The sequence below is a fragment of the Nothobranchius furzeri genome, chromosome 1 (genome assembly GCF_043380555.1).
Source record: "Nothobranchius furzeri strain GRZ-AD chromosome 1, NfurGRZ-RIMD1, whole genome shotgun sequence".
NCBI lineage: Eukaryota > Metazoa > Chordata > Actinopteri > Cyprinodontiformes > Nothobranchiidae > Nothobranchius > Nothobranchius furzeri.
The window spans coordinates 61,823,449-61,848,730 of NC_091741.1; the positions used below are offsets into that span (position 1 = coordinate 61,823,449).

The 25,282-nt window shown below is 43.8% G+C and overlaps 1 protein-coding gene across 6 annotated transcripts in view; it reads left to right on the forward strand.

Annotated features, from left to right (window-relative positions):
- etv6 (ETS variant transcription factor 6) overlaps positions 1-25,282 on the forward strand; it is a 59,117-nt gene that overhangs the window by 27,026 nt on the left and 6,809 nt on the right. For 5 of the 6 annotated variants that reach the window (XM_054739476.2, XM_015953724.3, XM_054739477.2 and 2 more), the window contains 3 exons: positions 15,245-15,409; positions 19,409-19,543; positions 24,629-25,219. In XM_054739476.2, the coding sequence (XP_054595451.1) occupies positions 15,245-15,409; positions 19,409-19,543; positions 24,629-25,219 (891 nt within the window). The remainder of the gene's footprint in view (positions 1-15,244; positions 15,410-19,408; positions 19,544-24,628; positions 25,220-25,282) is intronic. The other variant, XM_070554567.1, reaches the window with a different exon arrangement.

Consider the following 25,282-nt stretch of genomic DNA (forward strand, 5'->3'; position numbering starts at 1 on the left):
AAGAAACAAAAAACGCCTTTTGTTTATCGATTTATTGTGAAAAACGGAAGTTGTGCTTGCTTCTTTTCCTGTTGGGCGGTGGTGATTTCCGTCCATTGACTGCGGAGGTGCTCCGGCGTCCGGCAAAAATAGGATCGATTCTATTTTTGCCGGACGCCGGAACAGAGGGCGGCGCACTGCGCCGCACTGCCGGAGCACAGCCGCAGTAGTGGAATTGCTCTGATTGACTACAACGGGACCGATTTTGCTCCAGCGTTCGTGTCGGAGCGGAGCGGAGCGGAGGTAGTGGAATTTGGGGGTTAGTCAGAAGCTGAGCACAGGCATTCTGAACCACCTGTAGACGGTTCAGGGAGGTTTTGCTCAGACACGTGAAAAGAGAGTTGCAGTAGTCTAAGCATGAGGAGATGAAGGTGTAGATGACAGTCTCCAGTTCAGAGCGGGACAGAATGGGACTCAGCTTAGCAATGTTCCTGAGATGGAAGAAGGAAGAGTGAACAAGAGAACTAACATGAGAATCCAGGGTGAGAGCTGGGTCAAAGGTCACGCCAAGATTCCTGATGGAAGGTTTGGTGTGAGAAGCAAGCTGACCAAGAAAGTCTCTGACTTTGGGAACCAGCTTGTCTGGGGCACAGGTGAGGATCTCAGTCTTATCTTCATTCAGCTGTAGAAAGCTCCCAGCCATCCAGGTTTTGATAGTCTAAGCAGGTAACAGCTGCAGCTTGGACATCTCATGGGGCTTAAAGGAGATGTACAGTTGGATGTCATCTGCATAAAGATGGTAGGAGATTCCTTTGAAGGAACTCAGGATGTGCTGAAGAGGGAGCAGAAAGAGGAGGAAGAGCAGAGACCCCAGCACAGAACCTTGTGGGACACCATGGGTAAGGGAGGTGGTGGAGGACCTAAACTTGAAGACGGCTACAGAAAAGGAGCGCTTAGAAAGATAAAAGGAGAACCACTCCAGATCAGTTCCTGATAGGCCTACCCGGTCTGTCAGCCTCTCCAGTAGCAGGTGATGGTTAACAGTGTCAAAGGCTGCAGGGCATGCGTTTGCATTTCCTGAAGTTTAAAAATTTTGAGGGAATACAACTTACAATGTCATTATAGTAGATCAAACTCTAATACAAAAAACATTTTTAACTTTTGCTAAAGAACCAAGCAAACCAATATAATTACTCTGTAAACAGGAATAATCAGGTGTTGCTATATTTCTAAAGAAGTTCAGGTAATTTATCATTAAAGAATTCAAAACACTGTCTGATCTGAAACATATTTATGTATAAACTAAATTCATAATGGAATTAGCTTCTTTCTCATTTTGTTACAATTTTTCAGTACATTTTGCTTAACATTTAGTATGTTTTTTCACCAAAATTTTTTTTTACGTATAAACATGACATTCAATGATTAGATTAAGAAAAATGTTTATTAAATCTAATTTAATTCTACTTTAAAAATAAAAAAAAACATTTGAAGAGAGAAAAAGTCTTCTTGGTCCTTTAACAGAAAAACATGAAATTGCATTGTTAAAATTGATTTATTTCTGCACTCGAGCTGCACAGTTTAGGCATCCTGAACCAAACGAAGTGTGACATTGTGACTAAAGTTAATCTTACTGGACAAAAATCTTTTTGTAGTGGGTACTGGCAGTTCAAAATGTCCGGTGCAGTACTGATATGTTGGTGTTGTAACGATATTTAGGTTTAAAGATTTGGGTTGCTTTTGCTTAAATGCAAACAGTGCCTTTATTAGCTAAAATGCTGCTCTGACACATTCCAAACTGCATTAAGGTTTAGCAATATGCTTGCTCAGACTTATTACTCTACATTTTCCCTCTCGTTACCTGAATGGCAGAAACGTGGTATCAAATGGCATGCGTGTAAGTGTGTTGGCTGCAGACAAGCTTTGTTTAGCAAATGTCTTTGAAGTTTCTCTGTTTACAAAAAAAAAAAATGAAGCGGAAAATAAAATAAAATGGCTCCTGAACAAAAGGAAGAGTGGCAGTTGACGCTGAATTCAGGAACTAACCTACAAGAGCTGGCTTGCTCCCCTCTCTCAGCAGCTAACGATCAAAAACAGGTCGTTCCACTTCCTGGCCATAAAAGTTGAGTGTGATTGATGAGCTGTTTTATGTTTGTTTTGACTGGATGAAGTCCAGTTTTGCCGGACGGGGAACAAGCACGTGCTTGCCGTTGGAGGAAGTGGAGGATGTGTGGGGGTGGAGGGGTGGGTTCTTTTGATTGAAAAGTAAAAGTTGTGTGTGTGTGTGTGTGTGTGTGTGTGTGTGTGTGTGTGTGTGTGTGTGTGTGTGTGTGTGTGTGTGTGTGTGTGTGTGTGTTTCCCCTGCTGCACGCACCTGACAAGGAATCAATGTGCAAAAAGGCTCGCACAAATTGAGGGGCGATGAATAGCGAGTGAGCCCCTTAGTGAGGAAATATGTAACTCTCAGGCTTACTTGCTACTGACTCAGGGTGTCAGAAGGTCAAAATGAACCCTCCTCTTCTTTCTTCCTCCTCTGTCTGAAGAAAGAATCTTTTTTCAACCGAGATAGCACAACCAATATCCGCCTACTTCTGCTCTGACAGAAAAGATAAATATTTAAGGAAATATTGGATGACTAAGGAACTTTTTTCTTGTTTTGTTTTATTTCATGTAGGTTGAGATGTGCTGAATCTCTATCATCACATTCAATAAATTTAGACTGAAATATCAGAGGTTTCACATCCCATTATGACTCAAAATGTGACAGATGTGCAATTGTTCCAGTTTTCTGGAGAGAAATGAAGCAGGCTCCTGAAAATATACACCAAGCATGTGAACTGAACACAATCAGTGACTGATTAGGTGAATTTGTGACTTTTGGTGTGTCTGGAGACTCCATGAAGCAAACTTTGGCATTTGAGTTTTGTTTAGGTCATAAAGATTACATTATTGATGCGTTCCTTTCTATTTCCATTGAGGCTACTCCACATATGGTAAATCAGTACTTATATGTATGTTTGGAAACCATCTCAAAGGGTTTCCTTATCAATCATGAATATATCCTCTATGGAATTTTTGTCTGCTCGTTTTGCATTGTATTTTCTAAAGAGGACAACCACTCAAAATGGAAAGATTTGGATGTGGTCCAGTTTCAAGTTTTTTTCCCCCCAACATTCCAACTGTAAAGGTCTCTTCAGCGCAGCACAAAAACCAGCATAGCAGGAAACTGCCGAATCATGTACGCCGTTTGAGCTTTTGCGTTCATGAGCACAGCATGCTGGGAATGAGTCAGTATTTAAAACATGTATTTTTGTTTAGTTACTTGAGTTGTGTGGAGAAGTTGGGTAAACGTATGTGGACAGGGGTGCTCATAGTGACATAACACCACGTGCATGGATTATTTTTGTCGCACCAGCAAACCAACTATTGTGCATACCTGTTTATCAGCCATAATTGCATAATTTTATATACAGTTCCATTCATTTTTTTTTATGTCTTTGTAATAATTGACAAAAGGTAAATAGGCTTTTTGCCATTTTTTTCTAACTTTACTGAATGTAAAACGTTTAAAAATAAACCAAATCAGTGGAAAGAGTTGTATTTCTGTGCAGACCTTTCAGAACAATTTCAAGAAGTTTTAACATGTCATAGTGCAAAACTGTGATGGGAAAGATGGGATTTTTGATTTAAGGTTATTTTACCATTAAGATGGTGAGAAAAGGAACACTGGTGCTTCCCATTCAGTTTACTTACTTGGGTAAGACAGGAATTCGGTTCAGATTTGACTTTCATAGCACAAAAAATAAATTGCAAACTGAAACTGGGACCATTACGTCCAAAAGAATGTCCAGTTAAATGTCCGTCGAGGTGACTGAAGCCTGCAGAGTTCCAGCTGTTTGTAGCAAACATTGTGAGTTTTGCTCTAATTAGTGACTTGGATGAAGATACTTGAGCTAGCTTGCAAACAAAGGAACCTAATCAACGATAAATTAGTTAAAAAACTAATCTGTTGAGCGGTGGCACAGTTCTGTGGTGACATGATGAAACAATGTTCAAGTTAAGACTCTTGTGTTTAAAATCAAGATTCTTTCAGAAGTTTTGCCTATTATAGGATGTGACTTGAGTCCTAGTGAGACGTGGAGTAGAACTGTGATTCCGGACACAACTCATTACCTCGTCCGAAAGAGAGGGGGGAGTGACGGCTTCTGTACCGAAACAAGATACCAGTGATCTCATCCTCCTCTTCCCTCCATTCATCCTGAGCGCAAATGAGTTGCCGTGGCAACCTAAGCGCTCTGTGTGTATGTGTGTTAGCGAGCATTAGCGGGGGCCCGAGAAACCACAAAGTGAAAATTATGTGTCATCAGAGAGGATTAGGAGCCCACGATTTAGTGAAGGGTTGGGGATCCTGCTGCTGTCGTGCTCAAGGTTTTTTTTTCTTTCCCCCTCTAGAGTAAACACACACATGCTGAGAGACCCACACACTGATATGCATACAGTTTCATGAACACTGTTAACCTGAGATGCACTCAGCAGGGATCCTGATGAAAAGGAAGACTTGAAATTGATTTTTCTTCTTGTAACATGCAACAGAGCTGTTCGAGAGATAGCAACAGCAAAACAACTGGGACACGTTTAGCAGCTCTAAAAACAGGGTGGATGTGCAGAAACAGCAGTGTCTTTCCTCTTCCTGACTCTGATTTCTAACTTATGAACATGCAAAAGGAGTTTGGTCTCTCATTGCCTGAACCTCATTTTTATCATCCTGTTGACATAAATAGCCTGAAAGGATACATGACCCACACTTGTACAGCACCTTTCAGAGCCAGAGGACTCCAAAGCGCTTTACACGACAGTGTCATTCATCCGTCCATTCTCTTCTGCTTTTTCGCGGTCGAGTTCTGGGGGCAACAACCTAAGCAGAGAGGCCCAGACTTCCCTCTTCCCAGCCACTTGGGCCTGCTCCTCCGGGGGAATCCCAAGATGTTCCCTTACCAACTGAGAGACATAGTCCCTCCAGATTGTCCTGGGTTTTCCTTTAGGTCTCCTTCCGGTTGGATGTGTCCAGAAAACCTCACTAGAGAGGCATTCAGGAGTTATACTAATTAAATGCTTGAGCCACCTTAACTGGCACCTCTTGATGTGGAGGAGCAGCTGGTCTACTCAGAGCCCCTCCCATATGACTGCTCTTCTCACCCTATCTCTAAGGGAGAGCCCAAACACCCTGCGGGGAAAACTCATTTTGGTCGCTTGTATCTGCAATCTTGTTCTTTTGGAGTATTTCAGAGAAAACCAAAGTACTGCCTTAAAAAGACTTGCATTAGTATTTTTTATTATGCATGTAAACGTGTTGGTCTGGCTGAAGGCGAACTGGTTCTAATTTAGTGCTGAAGCAGATAATGCGATAGCAATCCGTATTCATTCTGCATGTAACCGGGTCAGCCAAATTGAACTGGTTGGGTGCTCGTGCATTGGAAGTGACAAGACAGCAAAAGCTGTCTTCTGATATCATTGCCACTAATGGGGTTTCCACACTAGCACAGGCTCTACTCCGCATAGAAACGGTAGGAAGTGTTCACATCCGCATAGCCTGGATTTTTCCATGTGCAACTGGTTGGTTTTTTTCAGCACTCTTCCTGAGGCAGTCTTCTTTGGGCTGAACTGATCAAACACACCCACTGCCGACTGATTGGTCAGCTCAAATTCACACCTACCATTTGGGGGAGCCTCCGATTGTCAGATAAAATCAGCCAGTAGGGGCTTCCTGCATGCTCGATTCAATATTCTGGATACTGAGGAGGAAACCTGTCCACATTCTTAAGGATGTGTGGAACCAACCCAGCCAGGCTGGGGCGGGTTAGGCTGACTGTGAAGAGTGGAGCCGGCCCAAGTGTGGAAGGGGCTAAAGTAACACCGTCAAACAGTACAGTACGTACGATAGAAGCTTTGCTTTAATGTTGTTGTTGTTCATTCCTTCAGCCATAGTGCATTTCCTGTTTCAATTGCGTCTGCTTCACTCCTGCCAGCATTTGTTTACTATTTATGTTGGTAGTGTTGGTTCTTCTTGACCTCTGCAGTTCACCCTGAACAAGAAGGGAATTCATTTATTCTTTTGCTGTTGTTCCTGTTTTAGAAACACTCTTTCCCTAATTTATCTCTTTAGAACTACATTCTGTGATTGTTTGACTTTATTTTATATTATAAATTTACTAATAAATGTTACCATCTAGTTTATCACTTGTATTTTTCTAGTTCTTAATTCCTTAATGATCAGAATCATTGCCTGCTCCGGAAACCCATTCAGTTTAATCAATACCTTACAGTTTGAAGTCCATGTTGACTGTATTTTCTTTTGCTTTCTCAGAAGTCTCGCTTGCCTTGCAGTGTCTGCATTTTTCTTGATTAGGTGTTCATTTATGTATATATTGGTTCCCTTCAGCTTCCTTCCTTATTTAAGTAGTTATTTCTTGTGCTTTCGAGTTCATAAATCTGATAAGGATTGCAGGTTTCTGATTTTTATTTTTACGTGGAAGAGGATGACATCCCTTTATGTCCTTGGCCTCTAGATGTATCCCTTTGCTACCAAGGAAGTAGGGTGGGCGATATAGCCTAAAATCCATATTGCGATATAATTTGAAAATGTGTGGTAACGGTATATATTGCGATATATGACTTTCTTTTGTATATATGTCAAAAACGACTGTTTCTAAACATACTCACGTACCAGATACATTGCAGGAGCAGAATAAACACACTCGTAACATTGATCGAGTGTCTTAATCATGTCCCGATAGCCGCTTCTCTCCACTGTAAGAAACGGCACCATGTCCTTACACAGGTACGTGGTAATGGCATTTGTAATATCAATCCACCGTTGATTATTTCTCTCATACTGAGTGTCTTTAGCAAATGCTTGTAAAATATCCGTCTGCTGATGTGTAAAGCCGGGCGTACACTGTGCGACTTTTTCACTGTTTTGAGCCGATTTTCCACTCGTGTGAGAATCCACAAGATCGGAGAGAGTTTTGCGCTGAATATCGTGTGGTATACAGGGGGTTACGAGAGGCGATTAACACCACGTGACCAGCTACTGATTAACAATCGTGAGCTCGCACGGACTTCTGGTGTTTGATATTTTGCTCGTTCCTCGCGAGGGTTGACGCGGCGCAGCGAGCGGCTACAACCCAAAAAGTACCAGAACCGCTCACGGCGCATGCGCAGTCGTGCATCAACACCGCTCACCCACTATTTCCCTAATAACACACGTTCGTTTTTATTTCTACACGTCTTTTACACACAGTGACAAGGCTTGTCAAGAAAGCGTGTTTGTCACGTTCATGTCAAATTAAATTGATCACAAAACAGATTTACTTTCTTTATTTCGTTTTCCTCATCCAACCCCCATAAATCCCTGTGTGTCCTCCTGCAGCACTCCCGAAGGACAACAGGCAAGACAACAAAGTCTGACGTGTTGAGTAAAAACTGCTATTTTTAGCAAATTTTTAGGGCCGACGTCTTGCTACCAGACGTACAGTGTGAGCAGTCAGGTCGCATCCGAGAACTGGGTCGTACAGTGTGAGCACGACTCGTGAGGTCTGCCCTGCGAGGAAGTCGTACAGTTTGAGCTGAAGCTGAGTGCTACGAGTGAAAAAGTCGCACAGTGTCCACCCAGCTTTAGACCACCATTTTTCTTACCGCTCAACTGACTGGACATTTGTTGAGGATGCAGTTTTTGGCTTTCTTCGTATTCCACAACGTGCTTCATTTTAAGGTGGTAAAACACATTTGATGTATTCCCTCTATTCGCTAATACTTTCTCCCGGCATACTTTGCAGATTATATTGTAGGGTTGTCACGGTATGAAAATTTAACCTCACGGTTATTGTGACCAAAATTATCACGGTTTTCGGTATTATCGCGGTATTTTTTAAACGGTGTTGCATATGTTCAGAAAGCATTGATAGTCCTGTTCTACCCAAACTGAAATAGTTCTGAAAAGGTTTAACAGTGTTTATTAAACCTAAAATAACACAAAGCCTTAGCAAAAGTGCAACTTTTCACAAGTAAAGGAACAAATAGCTTATTTTTCTGGAACATGTTACAGTAGTCAGTGCAGGTTTAAATGATACAAATCCAAACATTCGAAACATAAACCATATGTAAACAAATCAAAGAAACACCACTTGTTTTCTCATATACTTGTTTTCTTCATTATCAAAATGAAAATCTAAAACTCCAGTCCACACTTGACTTGAGCACTGTACAAGTCAACCTTAAAAAAATATGTATTTAAAATAAATAGCCACTTTAAACAAATTACTAAAATAACTACTACACTATGTAATCAAATCCAAATGTTCAAGTATAAATGACATTGAATAAGTAAACAAATCATTGACAAGGAACTAATTGTATATTTCTCTTCATCATCAACAAATAAGATGCTTCATCCAGCAACAGGGTGTCCGTGACACGGTTTAAATGCTGGCAGAGGACGCTGCGGCTGCAGTATATAGTGACTCGTTGCATTCTCCCTCAACCAAAAGTCCTCACATCATGCATTTACGCTAAAATGCTAATGTTAACTTACCTTGCACTGGCTGTGGAGACGTGGGTGATGGTCACGCAGATGTGCCATTAGATTCGAAGTGTTGCTGCCTTTTGCAGACACTTGTTTCCTGCACGTTCTGCAAACGGGATAGCAGTCTTCTATTAACTGTCCCTCAGCGTTTTTCAGAAATCCAAAATATGCCCATACTTCCTATTTAGTCTTCTTTGAGGGCTGATGGATGTCCTGGGCGCTGCCGTCTCCTCCTTCGGCCATTATTTCAGCTTCAAAGTTTTGGTGCCGTTGCAAACTAAAAAGTGCGTGTGCGCGCCGCGGGAACTTCAGCTGAAGCGACGGTGACTGGTAAGGGTCACCGCGCCGAAACCGCGGCCACGGTAAACCCACTGAGATAATTTAGTTTTTTAAAAACTGGACGGTTATTTTTATTGTCAACTTTTTTACCGGGGTTTACCGCTATACCGGTTACCGTGACAACCCTATTATATTGTTCTGCTCCACATCCGACTCCTTAAAGCCAAACCGAGTCCAAATGACCAATGTTGCACCAATCTTATTTACGAGAACCTCCTCCTCCTCCACCACAGGCTCCATGCTTTCAGCCTCAACAGACGCCGCTTGATGACGTCATCAACATGCGCTACCGCGATAGGCCGATATAGTCAAAATCTCTACCATTGGCCAAATTGGTATCATTTCTACCGTATACCGTTTATACCACCCACTCCTACAAGGAAGTCCATTGCCTGCCTTTCTAAGTTTTTAAATTCTTGTTCAGGTGGTTCTCCACTCTCTGTAGCTGTTGCTCTTGCATAAGTCTGGTGTGTTGTTTCAAGTCCTGTCACTATTAATGTACATCATTTATTCTTGAATATTGTTCCAGCTCTGACACTCTTTCTTCCAGTAAGGTGATTTTCTTGTCCTTTTCCTCGTTTTTTCTTCTTAGGACTTTAACCTCCTCCACTAATTCCATTATCACTTTCTGTTGTTTAGAGACTGTTGTAATTTCTTCTGACATAAAGCTCGGTGATTTCTTTATCTCTTCCAGTTCCTCCTCAGCCACTTTGTTTATTTTTGGAGGCATTGTTACTGACTCACCCCAGTAGAGCTGGTCTGGTAGCTGGAGCAGAACCTGGGTCTGGTAGCTGGTGCAGAACCTGGGTCTGGTAGCTGGTGCAGAACCTGTAGCTGGAACAGAGCCTGGTCTGGTAGCTGGAGCAGAACCTGTAGCTGGAACAGAGCCTGGTCTGGTAGCTGGAGCAGAACCTGGGTCTGGTAGCTGGAGCAGAACCTGGGTCTGGTAGCTGGAGCAGAACCTGTAGCTGGAGCAGAACCTGGGTCTGGTAGCTGGAGCAGAACCTGTAGCTGGAACAGAGCCTGGTCTGGTAGCTGGAGCAGAACCGGGAGCTGGAACAGAGCCTGGTCTGGTAGCTGGAGCAGAACCTGGGTCTGGTAGCTGGAGCAGAACCTGTAGCTGGAGCAGAACCTGGGTCTGGTAGCTGGTGCAGAACCTGGGTCTGGTAGCTGGTGCAGAACCTGGGTCTGGTAGCTGATCTGGTAGCTGGAGCAGAACCTGGGTCTGGTAGCTGGAGCAGAACCTGGGTCTGGTAGCTGGTGCAGAACCTGTAGCTGGAACAGAGCCTGGTCTGGTAGCTGGAGCAGAACCTGTAACTGGAGCAGAACCTGGGTCTGGGAGCTGGAACAGAGCCTGATCTGGTAGCTGGAGCAGAACCTGGGCCTGGTAGCTGGGGCAGAACCTATAGCTGGAGCAGAACCTGGGCCTGGTAGCTGGGACAGAACCTGTAGCTGGGGCAGAACCTATAGCTGGAGCAGAACCTGGGCCTGGTAGCTGGGGCAGAACCTGGGCCTGGTAGCTGCTGCAGAACCTGGATCTGGTAGCTAGGGCAGAACCTGTTGCTGGGGCAGAACCTGGGTCTGGTAGCTGGGGCAGAACCTGGGTCTGGTAGCTGGTGCAGAACCTGGGTCTGGTAGCTGGTGCAGAACCTGTAGCTGGAACAGAGCCTGGTCTGGTAGCTGGAGCAGAACCTGTAGCTGGAACAGAGCCTGGTCTGGTAGCTGGAACAGAACCTGGGTCTGGTAGCTGGAGCAGAACCTGTAACTGGAACAGAACCTGGGTCTGGTAGCTGGAACAGAGCCTGGGTCTGGTAGCTGGAGTAGAACCTGGGTCTGGTAGCTGGAGCAGAACCTGGTTCTGGTAGCTGGTGCAGAACCTGTAACTGGAACAGAACCTGGGTCTGGTAGCTGGAACAGAACCTGGGTCTGGTAGCTGGAGTAGAACCTGGGTCTGGTAGCTGGAGCAGAACCTGGGCCTGGTAGCTGGGGCAGAACCTATAGCTGGAGCAGAACCTGGGCTTGGTAGCTGGAGCAGAACCTGGGTCTGGTAGCTGGAACAGAACCTGGGTCTGGTAGCTGGAGCAAAACCTGGGTCTGGTAGCTGGAACAGAACCTGGGTCTGGTAGCTGGAGCAGAACCTGTAGCTGGAGCAGAACCTGGGTCTGGTAGCTGGAACAGAACCTGGGTCTGGTAGCTGGAGCAGAACCTGTAGCTGGAACAGAGCCTGGTCTGGTAGCTGGAGCAGAACCTGTAGCTGGAGCAGAACCTGGCTCTGGTAGCTGGAGCAGAACCTGGCTCTGGTAGCTGGGGCAGAACCTGGGTCTGGTAGCTGGTGCAGAACCTGGCTCTGGTAGCTGGAACAGAACCTGGGTCTGGTAGCTGGGGCAGAACCTGGGTCTGGTAGCTGGGGCAGAACCTGGGTCTGGTAGCTGGTGCAGAACCTGGGTCTGGTAGCTGGAACAGAACCTGTTCTGGTAGCTGGTGCAGAACCTGGGTCTGGTAGCTGGTGCAGAACCTGGTCGGGTAGCTGGAGCAGAACATGTAGCTGGAACAGAGCCTGGTCGGGTAGCTGGGGCAGAACCTGGGTCTGGTAGCTGGTGCAGAACCTGGGTCTGGTAGCTGGAACAGAACCTGTTCTGGTAGCTGGTGCAGAACCTGGGTCTGGTAGCTGGTGCAGAACCTGGTCTGGTAGCTGGAACAGAACCTGTTCTGGTAGCTGGAACAGAACCTGGGCCTGGTAGCTGGGGCAGAACCTGGGCCTGGTAGCTGGGGCAGAACCTGGGTCTGGTAGCTGGAACAGAACCTGTTCTGGTAGCTGGTGCAGAACCTGGGTCTGGTAGCTGGTGCAGAACCTGGTCGGGTAGCTGGAGCAGAACATGTAGCTGGAACAGAGCCTGGTCGGGTAGCTGGGGCAGAACCTGTTGCTGGTAGCTGGTGCAGAACCTGGTCTGGTAGTTGGTGCAGAACCTGGGTCTGGTAGCTGGTGCAGAACCTGTAGCTGGAACAGAGCCTGGTCGGGTAGCTGGAGCAGAACCTGTAGCTGGAACAGAACCTGGTTCTGGTAGCTGGGGCAGAACCTGTTGCTGGGACAGAACCTGGGTCTGGTAGCTGGAGCAGAACCTGTAGCTGGAGCAGAACCTGGGCCTGTTAGCTGGTGCAGAACCTGGGTCTGGTAGCTGGAGCAGAACCTGTACCTGGAGCAGAACCTGGGTCTGGTAGCTGGAACAGAACCTGGGTCTGGTAGCTGGTGCAGAACCTGTTGCTGGGGCAGAACCTGGGTCTGGTAGCTGGAGCAGAACCTGTTGCTGGGGCAGAACCTGGGTCTGGTAGCTGGAGCAGAACCTGTTGCTGGGGCAGAACCTGGGTCTGGTAGCTGGAGCAGAACCTGTAGCTGGAACAGAGCCTGGTCTGGTAGCTGGAGCAGAACCTGGGTCTGGTAGCTGGTGCAGAACCTGGGTCTGGTAGCTGGAGCAGAACCTGTAGCTGGAGCAGAACCTGGGTCTGGTAGCTGGAGCAGAACCTGCAGCTGGAACAGAACCTGGGTCTGGTAGCTGGAGCAGAACCTGGTTCCCAAGCTTCCCTTCTCTCTTGCAGACTTCTAAACAACAGTCATTGGTTGTGAACATTCATTATGGATTCCTGATCAGTGTTTGATAAACACTGTTGCTACCAACCAAACTCATGTTACACTAGCTGGGTAGATCCAAGTTCCACCAATGTTTATAAGCAGCGTTTATAAATTCTGCTGAAAACTAACACTAGAATATTCTGACCTGCATTAACTCTGTCACTGGTGACCTACAAATTCACAATAGCAGCAGAGAGGTGAGAGTCAGTGAGCCATTTTTAGTTTTATCCTAATATAAAACACAAACGACCACACAAAGACACCGGAAGGACTGGGCATGATGTCCGGCATTGGGAACTTTCCTGTTTGCCTCTTCCTCCTCTTTTTTTGTTTCTTCCTTTAGTAATTTCCCCCCTTTGGCCTTCAGTTATGGTCTTGACTCATCGTTTGCTGAACGTCTCCCCGCTTTCATCTCTGCTTCCTTCTGCTGTGTTTGCTGCTGTCAGTTAATGACTTCTCTGCATTGCTCTCTAACCTACGGGAAGTTTCCTGTACTGAAACAGAGCCCATGCTGGATTGCTTCCAGCCAAAATGCATCATGGGACACGTTTCTTCTTCCTCCTCCTCCTTCTCTCCTTGCTGCTTCCTCCTTTGGGCTCTGTGCAGATGGCTGAGGCCGGTAGACCGGATCTCGGAGGAGTTTTGGCGGAGCAGAACGTCTCTCCGGCCCTGGAATGAGCATACTTCAGCCCTGACCTCTCGGCCCAGTCTTCACTCGTGCCCGCCCCGGCCTAGCCTCTCTCACAACTCCGCCACAGGAGGCAAAAAGTCCAGCTGGAGCTTGTAGTGCAGATGGCTGCTTGATTCAATATTAATAAGTATGTGATGCAATCAGTCAATGCTGTTCCAGTGGATGTGATCCCATTTTACTCTGGCTGAATTTGCAGAAAGCCGAAAAGGTGACAACTTTTGACATTGTCATATGTATTCATCAACACAAATGTGTTTATTTAGCAGATTTCTACTGTTTTTGATTATTTTTTTCTTATTTGAATGTTTCAGATTAAATTTTAGAATCAGACATAGATTAAATAAATATAAATGCAGTTATCAATGATTTAATGTGCGAAAGGAACAAAGCTATCCAAACCAACTTGACCCTGTAATAACTGTAACGCCATCATTTATTTGTTCATTTCCACCAGCCACACCCAAGCATCATTACTGCTAGATCTGTCAAATAAAACAATGTCAGTAAAACCTGTCTGATAACCTGAAGTAGCAATGCAAGATATCTAAAAGCAGCACATAATCCTCGTTCTAACATACATCCAGAACGTGAACTTCTGTAAACTCTGCGTTTGGGTCAGGATGAAGCTTTTCTTCACATAAGCAAGGGTTTTCGGGCTGATTGGTTGAACTCATACCACTGTCTGAATAGAGAAGAAGGGAAGTAATAGGAACTTGGCAGTACAGGTTTCATTTTTCATAGATTGCACTCTGAAAACTTCCTCTGTTTGATGTGTGGAGGGGTGGGGGAGAGTGAAACAGCACAAGGTTCTTAGTACTCGTGTGGCAAGTGACATTGGCGGCCAAAGATAACAGCTGTCTTCCTCCCAGAGGGCCTGTTTCAGGCTGGCTGATAAGTCTGATGCGAGAGGCGAGTAGCTGAGCTCCGTGTGGGCGTCATGGATGCTCTGATCAGAGACACACAGTTACAAGTTTGGTTTTGTGTAAGCATGGGAAAGCGAGATGATGATAATGGAAAGAGAGCTGTGATATTGAGTCATACTGTAAATCACCAGGTTCCAGCAACAGCACAGAATGATATGATGAGGTGTCGGTGTGGACCGACATAAATATGGGTTCGATTTTATTACCAAATATCTGCCATGTTGGGTAGAATCAGCAGTATTAAACCAGAAAGATCCCAAATTTAAAGAAACTAGAACGTACAATGTTTTTTTTATTCTGAAAAACATAACCCCCCCAAAAAAGTGAAATCAAGTTCCACAATGAACACAGTCTAGTGTTTTCAGTGTGAAAAAATGTAGATGGATTAAAATGAAATATATGTCAAGAGTTTACATTACTAATTATATTGTTAGACTGGCTAAATGGGAAGATGATCTTGCTGAAGTCCAACTTAAACTTGGCATTTATTTACTGTGAAACTATGCATGGTGGCTCTGTTGTGAGTCACTCCTGTACCTTTCTGAGACGGAGTTTAATGTAATACGCTGCTGCTGTTGGTGGGCTGTACATGTTCTAGCCACGGTTTCAGATGTTTTACACGTTTGTTCCCACAGTGATGAAAGAACATAGTTTAAATGAGGGCAATAAAAACTAACTCAGAGCAGGACATATAAAATCTATTTTTCTTTGTGTCTCTTCTACAGTTTTTCCTTTCCCATTTGTCTGATTCATTCTAGATTCTCCTCCCAAACTGATCATCCTCTAATCTTTTATTCTAACCTCTCTGACTCCGTCTCCTCCTTCTTTTTTTCCCTTTATGTCCGCTGCCGTTCCCGTAATCACTCCCTCCTTTTGGCTTTTATCTTTACTTCCTCAATATCCTTTTTACTGCCTCTGCCTCCTTCCTCCCTCCCCTCCCCCCATGTTCTCCTTCCTGCCTTTCCTTCTTTCTTCCTTCCTCCCCTCACCCCTCCTGCTTGACTGCTTCTTCATCACCCAACTCATTTATCTATTTTTTTTTGTCTTCTGTTTGCCTCCATTATGTTGCCTCTTCACCAAATCCTGGTCTTCTCCACCTCCAGGTTGGCAGCCAGTTTTCTGGAGCAGGGAAGACGTGGCCCAGTGGCTGCGGTGGGCAGAGAAGGAATTTGCCCTCCGGCCAATCACCAGCGGCACTTTCCAGATGAATGGCAAGGCTCTGCTTCTCCTCACTAAGGAGGACTTCCGTTACAGATCCCCCCATTCCGGTACTCCTCTTTATACACTTCATGCACATTTCTGTCTCAGAATTGATCTCCAGATCTTTTTAGAAATGCGTCATCTCAGCTGATTGTGTGGAACTAAGACTTTAACCGATCTTGGAAAAGTTACATCTTTCAATTACCCAAGAAACAAAACGAAATGATGAGATGGAGTGAGACCGCGTGAACCTAATCAACTTCATCCAGTTTATCCTTGAAAGCATGTGTTTGTGCATCACACAAATCAAATATTTACAGCAAAACTAGAACTGCAACAGAGCCAACTGGAGCAGATGATGGACGGTGGCAGTGAGAGGTGACAGCCGAGGGATGAAAAAACTGCTGGCGGAGGAAGTAGGAGACGGTTGATCAGGAAGTACACAGCAACCTCAATCGTTGCCCCAGCAACATCAGCGGCCAAGCGCATGAAAATTACCCCACCCCGCAACCTCTGAAAGAATAAAGTGAACTGATTTTCTTTTGATTTCCACCTTGCACAAGTGTAATGAGACTGTAACGGGCCTTCCACGGCTGGAGAAAACACTTTGCCCACACTAGAATTACTGTGGTAGTATTAGTGTAGTATTACTCTTTGGTGTTACCACCTACAACTGTTTTTGGACTTTAAGAGTTTTTCCTTATTCATTCTTGATGCCTTTAGCTTTAAGGACCATCTAAAACCAAACGTGTGTCCAAAAGCGCTTTGACATGAAAATACAAAAATGACTTCTGAATATGTTTATTTTACCTGCTTAAAGTTAACATGTGATGTTTCAGACTAAATAAAAGTGTGTTTGTGTGTGCGCGTGTGCGTGTGTACAATTATCTGTAACTTTTGAAAATACAAGACATCAAACAGTTGCCATATGTTTGTCATGAGAAAAAAAAGTGCCAAATTTCCTGGATTTGATGGGAAATGGAAAGTAAATTTAAGTCGGACATGTTGGTGTTAAAATCGAGAGCTCTCGATTTACCGGTCGATCTATGTTCCTACCCTCACCTTTGGTCACGAGCTTTGGGTAGTGACTGAAGGAACGAGATCACGGATACAAGCGGCCTAAACGAGTTTTCTTTGCAGGGCGGCTGGGCTCTCCCTTAGAGATAGGGTGAGAAGCTCGGTCATCAGGGAGGTGCTCGGAGTAGACCCGCTACTCCTCCACATCTAGCGGAGGCATCTGGTTAGGATGCCTCCTAGATGCCTCCCTGATGAGGTTTTTCAGACACGTCCAACTGGGAGGAGACCTAAAGGAAGACCCAGGACACGCTGGAGAGACCGTGTCTCTCGCCTGGCCAGGGAACGCCTTAGGATTCCCCCGGAGTAGCTGGCCCAAGTGGCTGGGGAGTGGGAAATCTGGGCCTCCCTGCTTAGGCTGCTGCCCCCATGACCCGACCTCGGTTTAGCGGGCATGGATGGATGCTGGTGTTCGGTTGTTTGCATGAACACCGCAGGGATCAGGCTCAGTGTGTCACATCTGAAACAGTCCGGTTGGAAACTGTTCCTAAACATGTTTTTTCTCAGCCTCTGGCAGAATGATAAATGACCCACACTTGTATAGTGCCTATCAGAGTAAGGACTCCAAAGTGGTTTACAGTGTATCATTCATCCATTCACACACACATTCACACACTGATGGTGATGAGCTACGATGTAGCCACAGCTGCCCTGGGGCGCACTGACAGAGGCGAGGCTGACGAGTACAAACGTCACCGGTCCCTCTGACCACCACCAGCAGGCAAGGTGGGTTAAGTGTCTTGCCCAAGGACACAACAGCAAAATTCTCTGTCCGGAGCCGGGATCAAACTTGCAACTTTCCAATTACTGGACAACTCGCTCAGCCTGTTGAGCTACTGCTGCCCCTAAACTAGAACCTAGAACACACTAAAGAATTTGAGAATTCTCTACTTTGACAGATCATCAACACCATCATGATGTAATAAATCACACACCACTACTTATAATAGTACTTTGATGCTGAAAGAGTGTATTTTTACCTCTAGCGAACACCTTGCAGAGGAATTAATTTAGCAAGCAATCCCAACAGCACACCACCTTTATTTAGGCTGAAATTCATTTTGCCTGTAAAGAAAAAACTTAATTAGGTCAAATGTCATTTTCACATCTCTATTTACTAATTTAAAATGTAGGCTGGCCATAACTAATATACTGTGACCTTCTACATTTTTATGGCCATGATATTCCTCAATCTCATTATGATATTTCATAAAATCTCAATTACATTTGATTTATTTAGATGTGGAACGCTATTGGCCGACGAGTTCCAGCAGAGAAATGGGGTTTATGTGCTGTGGTCGATTACATCAGTCAGTTAAAGGAACAGATTCATTTCCTTGTGAGATCTCCTTTTCCTCCTTTGGAAGATAATAAGAGCACAGTTCCCATCAATCTCTGCTGTTTGCCAAATTTTCATTTGTAAATGCACTAAAAAGAAAATTTGTAATATAACAGCAGCAGAAACTGTTTTTTAATTTAAATTGTCAGCAGCAAGTTTAAACTTCCTCATGAAACAAAAAACTGAAGCAGATGCATCAATTTTCATACTGTGAAATCTGCCGTTTCCTGTAAAATATTATTCTTTTACTTTTAATTAACATTTTTTTAAACGGGAAGTAAAACAATTAAAAAATGAAGGATTAGAAGCAAACATAAGGAAGCAGGAATTTTCCTTTCAGTGCTGCTCGGTGCCATGAGACCAGAAAGTGAGAACTGAAAGTGGTGCGTGTGTGCGTGTGTGTGTGTGCGTGTTCACCATTACTTCCTTTATGGGAATCATTTCCTTGTTATGGTAAGTCTTTACCAGAGCAGATTAGAGCTGTCCTGTACCTGCGGACTGGTGTTGGCTGTATAAATGTTTTGTCACGAGGCAAAACAGTGCTGTAAATCATTGAGTGAACTTCCTGCTGTTGGCCCTTATTGTGTAACCACTTAAAGGAAAAAGCCAAGATCGTATAACACTTTGGTCCATTTATGTCTGTCAACAGGTCGTTTGTGTTGTCTTCTAAACAGCTCAATGTCTTCTGGACTTTTGTCTCCTTGTTAAAGGAAAAAAAAGGTCTTAAATATGATCGGTCAGTGGGAGATGAGGTCTAGTTTAAAACCAACACTGAAGGTTCCTGTTGGGTTTTAGATTTAGTCATTCCAATTTGTGACACATAGTCTAAAAATGGTAAATGGCCTGTATTTTCTATAGCGCCTTCTAGAGTCCTGGAACCCCTCAAGGCGCTTTACAACACAATCATTCACCCATTCGCACACACATTGATACACTGGTGGGGATGAGCTACGATGTAGCCACAGCTGCCCTGGTGCGCACTGACAGAGGCGAGGCTGCCGAGCACTGGCACCACGGGTCCCTCCGACCATCACCAGCAGGCAACGTGGGTTAAGTGTCTTGCCCAAGGACACAACAACAGCGACAGACTGAGCGGGGCTCGAACTGGCAACCTTCCGATTACGGGGCGAGCACTTAACTCCTATGCCACCGTCACCCACGTGCATTGGTGGCGGTCATTTATAATCTAGCTCTCACTGATTTGGGCTTTTTTACTCTTTGTTAAACCTACAGCATCCATCATGCAGCAGCTTTGTCAGAAGCTTTTATTGACGGTCTGTTGCTCTCGAAGTGTTCTTGCATTAACACACAGACATCAAGGTGATATTCAGCTACACCTGAGCAGGCGAGGTGAAATGACCATTGAGTAATGAACCAATCTGGAAGAAATGTACAGATTAGTCTACCAAAACGACCATAAACCACAGCCTCAGTAACAACCTCGCATGTCCTGAGTTCCCCTCTTGAGTGGTTCTTCCATGATTGCTTCAGCTTCATGAATATTAGGGGGTCATGGCAACACTGTATCCTGGAAAGCATAGACAAAAGGGGAAGTTGATGCCACGGGCAACATTGGTGCTTGTTTCTCAATTCATTCGGAAATCAAACGTCACCAGGAGATGTCTGATAACCTTTGACCTTTGTGTGTCTGCAGGGGATGTCCTGTATGAGCTGCTGCAGCATATACTAAAGCAGCGGAAGTCCAGCGCGTTTGGCCCGTCTCCCTACTTTCCTGGGAACTCCTTTAACTCGCTGCCTGAAAGCGCTGTGCGGCACCTGAAGCTCGAAGGTCAGTCCTCCAAACACCTTTTCCTGTTTCTCTAAACAGGTTGTCTCTTCTTGCTATCAGCTCTGCCGGAGGCCTGTCATTAAATCAGCCATTTTATAAACGTGAAAGCAGTGGAACCTTTTTGTTGATGTTACGTCCTTACTTCTGATCTACTAGTATGCCTTAAATAAGGGCTAATTTAATAGTGTAATAATATTGCAATTTTTATTAAAAATCTGTTGTGTTTTCCCGTTGGGGTCTATTTCTAAGTAAATGAATGAAAGCTTTCCAAGGACAAGCTGGCTAATGCTTGGTCTTTTGATGTTCTCTGCCCTTATTTACAAAACAAATTTCCATCTTACCCTTCTAGGCACCTATAGTATCTCCAAATAGTGTGAAACATGTCCTTAAACGAGGACAGTGGACAAGTGAAGGACAAAATTATCTTTAAACAACCTCAGCTTAGAGAAACAGGTAAATTAGAACTTGACACATGTGCCAGTGACTGGTTTAAGTGGGACTAGCGTACAAGTGCTTCTGCTGTCTTAATCCAACTCTAATCTCAATAACATGATGACTCTTTTATGTTTCTTTATGAATTTCTTCACCACCACTGCTAAGGTTGTTTGCTGCAGAAAGCTATGGAGCTAACTACTTCCTGCAAGAAATAAAAAAAACATTCAATCAGAATAATCTTGAAATATGAACTGTATTGCTACATAAAGTTTATAAAATTACATCTGCATGAACTGCAATGAATATTTTAAAGAGTTTGAAGCTCGAGATCAGGGCTGCACAATATATCGTAAATATATCGTTATCGCGATATCACCGTGCACAATATGCATATCGCAAAGAACAGATAAATATCGCAATGAATGGTCAGCTGAAGTGTTTGCTACACATAATGCATTCTGTCAATCAAATGGAAGCAGGATGTTTTTTTAACAAATAAGAGCTCTTCACCCATTTGGCCAAATGGATGGGTTCTCATAGCTTAGATGCCCGCCCCCGAGGTGGACTGCACATTTAGATGGTTAGCAAACACCTGAGTTAGCTTTGTTCTGCTCTTTTTGCTGAATCTGCATTTCCTGGGATCCACGGATTGCCTTTTCTTGTTCATTTTCTTTTTCCCTTTCCTTCCCTTTAGCTTTTCTCATTTTGATTATTTTTGTTCCTGAGTTAAGTTTTTATTTATCGCAAGTAATATCGTCATCGCAATATTAATCAATGTTATCGAATATCGCAGGTTTTCCTAATATCGTGCAGCCCTACTCGAGATGCACCAAAAAGTCGAGCAGGTTAAGAAAAATTTATTTTTATACGTCTTTGTGACGTACACGAACAAATATCTGCAGCGACCCTCAACACCAAGATGGGAGCACCTTTAGTTGAAACTGATCAGATTGTTACTCGTTTGCTCAACTCTTTGGCCTTAACTAATCTTTGTTTCTCCAAACTGAGGCAGTTTGTGACCTTTCCACAGAACCCCTTTAGAAAACATTGGGACTACTGATTTAGTAAAACTTAAAAAATGAACTGTTTAGACAAAAAATGAGTTGTTGGTGCACTCATCCTCACAGGTTGACTCTTTTTACCATCAAACCCAACAGGTTGTGTTGGGATTCCCCTCGTCTTCAACAATGTGTTTAGTGTGTGCGAGTCAGAGTTCTGTCTGGTCTTTTCTTCTGACTGTGTGATAGTCCTCTGTATAAGGAAGAGGGGGTGTTAATGAAAGTAGACGGTGCAAAGGGAGCGATCTGACTCTTACTCTGCTGTTTTTAAGGAAGCAGACAGAAAGGATGTTTAAATACCTGAAACTGTCTCCTGGCTTTAATCTGAGAAAATGTGACATGACAACAAGAAAGCATGCAGCTTGAGCTTCCAGATGAAATGTTGACAGTAAAACCTGCTCCACCAGGAAATGCTGCTTTATTTAAACAATACAAGCTGCATGCAAAGTGAGTGATTCACGGTGGCGAGTGCCTGTCTTTAAAACGAATCCATTCAGAGAAAGTGTATCTGACACTTTGTCATTCAACTTTTTAACCCTTTAACGTGCACACCAACAAAGAAGCAATGAAACAAATAGTATTAATGTGAGGTAGAACTTGTATTCAAACATTTTTATTCGTCTCAGGTACCAGTAACATGTCACATACACCGAGCTGTTATTGGAGTGTGTTCATTCAACATTCAATCCTTTTCACTCTGGTTTAGACCATTACTGTGCCGTGGGAGTGCCTTGCAGTAATTGGCTGTCATACCTTCATGTGCAGACAAGCTTCTACTTGCTCAGACACCCAACCACCCAGAGGTGGTGGTAGAAGCCTCAAACTCCAGGAGCTTAAGCCCAGCACAGAAAATAATGTTCATCTATCAAGCAGTGCATCTTTTTATTATGAAATCATGACACGCATCTGTATTTGCTTGTGGTTATTTTATTTTTTATTTTTTATGTGGAATCGGTGATTCAGGTCAGAGCTCTTGTTCTGCTTGGTTTGTGGTTAAAACAGGAGAGTTTTTGAACACAAAAAAATACTCACATTTTTTCTATGTATATTTTTAAAGAAGTATTTTGAAATTCTGATTATTAAAAGGGCAATCTGTAACAATGGCGCCACCAAGAGGGCACTAGGGGTCTCAGGGAACTTCTTTGACTGAGAAGCTTTACATACATGTTGTATGAATAAGAATTTAATAGGTGGAGAGAACACGTCTTAATGGGTTTTTATTTATTTCAATCTTTGTGTTATTTTAGTTCTTCACAGCACTAACAACCTAGAACTAGACCTCTAACTGGGTCTGTGTTGGTTAGAGTTCCTAAAATCTGTTCTTGCTACATTTTACTAATAGTAGTGGATGCTTGGCTGTCGGCACACAGGATTGATGGAAGTGCCCACTTTTATTCATCCAGATAATTATTTATTCTCATGTCCAGTCTCTGGGCTTTAGCCAATAATCAGTCTGTCCTTGATGGTTTTTTAGAGTATGGCTTATTTTCTGTCCTTCTTGAAACTGTGTCATTCTCTATAAAGTATTTTGCTTTTTTCTGGTGCTGTTGGATCTTCTAGATTTTTCCTCAAAAAATCATTAGATTTTTTTGTTTTGGGAGTAAGCTAATTTTGATATTAAAAAGGACTTTGTACATATTTATAATCCATCTAAATCCACCCTTTTCAGAACGTCTTCAGATGCCACCGTAAAAACTTTGTCACTTTTAATATTTCTGTCGTTCATAAAAGGTTTGAATGTTTATAGAATGTTATACAAGAAGCTTTTTGTATTTTTAATGTGTTCATAACATCTGGAAGGTTTGTTAACTTGATTATGCAGCTAAGTGGTTCAAACATCTTCTTTCCCTACTGTGTAAATCTGGGATATGGGTTTCTTCTGCCTACACCTAAAGTGAGATCATCCGTTTTTACTAACATCCCCTCGGTACAGCAGCTGTCCGCCTCAGGGACCACAAACGAATCCTGAATGAAAGATTGATCTTCAGAGATTAAACTTTCTACTTATAAAGTCAAATGATTAAATGTTGTCAATTCGACATTTAAAGTGAGCAAATCAGCTAAGTACTTTCAGTCTTTTTACTTAAGGCATCTAAAATCAAATCAGCTCATCCTCAGCTTCAATTTTGAGGTATTGGTGACATCTAGTGGTGTGTTTAAAGCCCCAAAACGTTAGAAACCATGAGGATTTTCTTCCCTTCCCAGCCTTTTGACCTATTTACAGCAGAAGGAAACTAAACACATAACAGTGGTTGTAAAAAACCGCTGTGATGGACCAGAACTAATTGGATAAATAATAATGTTGTTTCTGATTATTATAGTTTCTGAGGCCAGCCTTTCTCTGAGTGTTGTTTCCATCATCTTCATTTCATTATCTACCATCTTTGCCCACATTAAACTTAACATAATGGCTAAGAACATGTGCTTTTAGTAAATTATTTCTACGCTGTTGATTATTTATTGGTTTTTAATCATTTTTTTGTTGCTGTGATGCTTCGTGGTAATGAAAATTATGTAGATGAAAGCCTACGTAGAGCCTGTAAGGATCATTCATCTGTCAGAACAAACCAGCTCATATTGTACTTTTCTTTTACACTTTATGAATTTTCCACTGCAATGGGCCTCAGTAGCATGTGGAGGGTCCAGAAATAGCCGCAACACCTAAACTCCTAAGTTACGTTGCTGAGGATTGACCTTCCATTCCCTGACCAGGGTTTGCTGAAGGTCAGTCAGATTCCAGTTACTCACCTGTCACCTGGCAGCACTTGAAGCTCAGAACAAGAGTGAATACCAGCAGAAGATGTGGGCCTATTTTGGGGCATTACCCATGTGTGTAGCTGAGTTTCTACTTCAATAAATGAGTGGTCCTTACAACTTATACATCATAGTAAAGGCGAGTGATCAGGGACTCCAGCAGTATTGGTGAGAATCATTATAGAAGAAATCAATAATCAAACTCTAGTCTTCTTGTGCTAAGGTAAGATGGGAAAATTCTCTAATTCAGTTAAAGTGATGATTTTATTTTCCCTGGCGTTGGGGGGCAGTACATACCTGAATCATTGCAAGCAAACTGTATTTTTGTGTTCAAGTAAGACCTAACCAACGGGTGGCCATTAGGGTCAAAAATCTGTGGGAACACAGCCTTCAAAAAAACGTCAAGCACATCAGACTCCCTTTCATCACTGGCAACAAGCAAAGAGGTAAATGTGTTAAACAACAAGATTTATGAATGGCAAATGTTTTGTAACTGTACAAATCGGTATATACGTTTTGTCCTCATGGGTTCCCGTAGAAGGAAATATCGTAACTAATATGACTTCACCCAGAGATCCTATTTTTGTGGTTATATGTGACAAAGCTGCCAATATTTTTAACAGCTGGTCATCATTTAATTAGTTTTCAACAACATTTTGATGGATGTTTCCAGATATTAATGGTTAAAACTACATATTGTCTCTTTAAATGTTAACTTTCAACTATTTGTTATTTCCTGCAGGAATCATTTCTGTGAAATTCCTGCACATCCCGACGTAATGAAAAACATTTTGGAATAAAATAATTAACCTAAAATGCTTCCGTGTTGTTCCCTCAGAGACGGTACGGCGGACCCCACGTGGTACAGACCCCATCCCCGAACAGCCACCAACTATAGAACTACGTCACCGCTCTCGTTCTCCCCACAACCCAGCCCCAACACTATCCCCTCCAGAGCCAAACCACACCCATTCTGCCAATGAGGACCCCCTACAAACCTTCTCCCAGCTGCCTGATAGCAACAACCACCTACCAGAGGAGATGTACCCCCTGTCGGTGTCCCCAGTCCCCCCTAACGGGCGCTGTTCCACCCCCAGAGAACCCCCCCGCCGGGGCAGTCCTGGGCTCCAGGAGGCAGGTCCTCCTCGTGTCATCCAGCTCATGCCCAGCACCATCATGAACCCTTTGCTCCTCAGCCCGAGGAGCGGTGGGGGTGCCGGCATGGACTTCAAGCACAGCCGCAGTGGAACCCCGTCCCAGGTGGCTTTGGAGAATGGGCGGGAGGGGAAGGTCCACGTCCCTCATCATCACCTGAGTCTACAGCAACAGCAGCTGATGCAGCAGCAGGAGGAGTTGCTTTACAGGAACCATGTCATCATGCCCGTTTCTCCTCCAGAGGAGCAGCAAATGCCCATTGGACGGATAGCGGGTAAAGTCATCTCAAGGACAGATTAGGTTTAGGAAACAGAGTTTCACATGGACACACTCATTA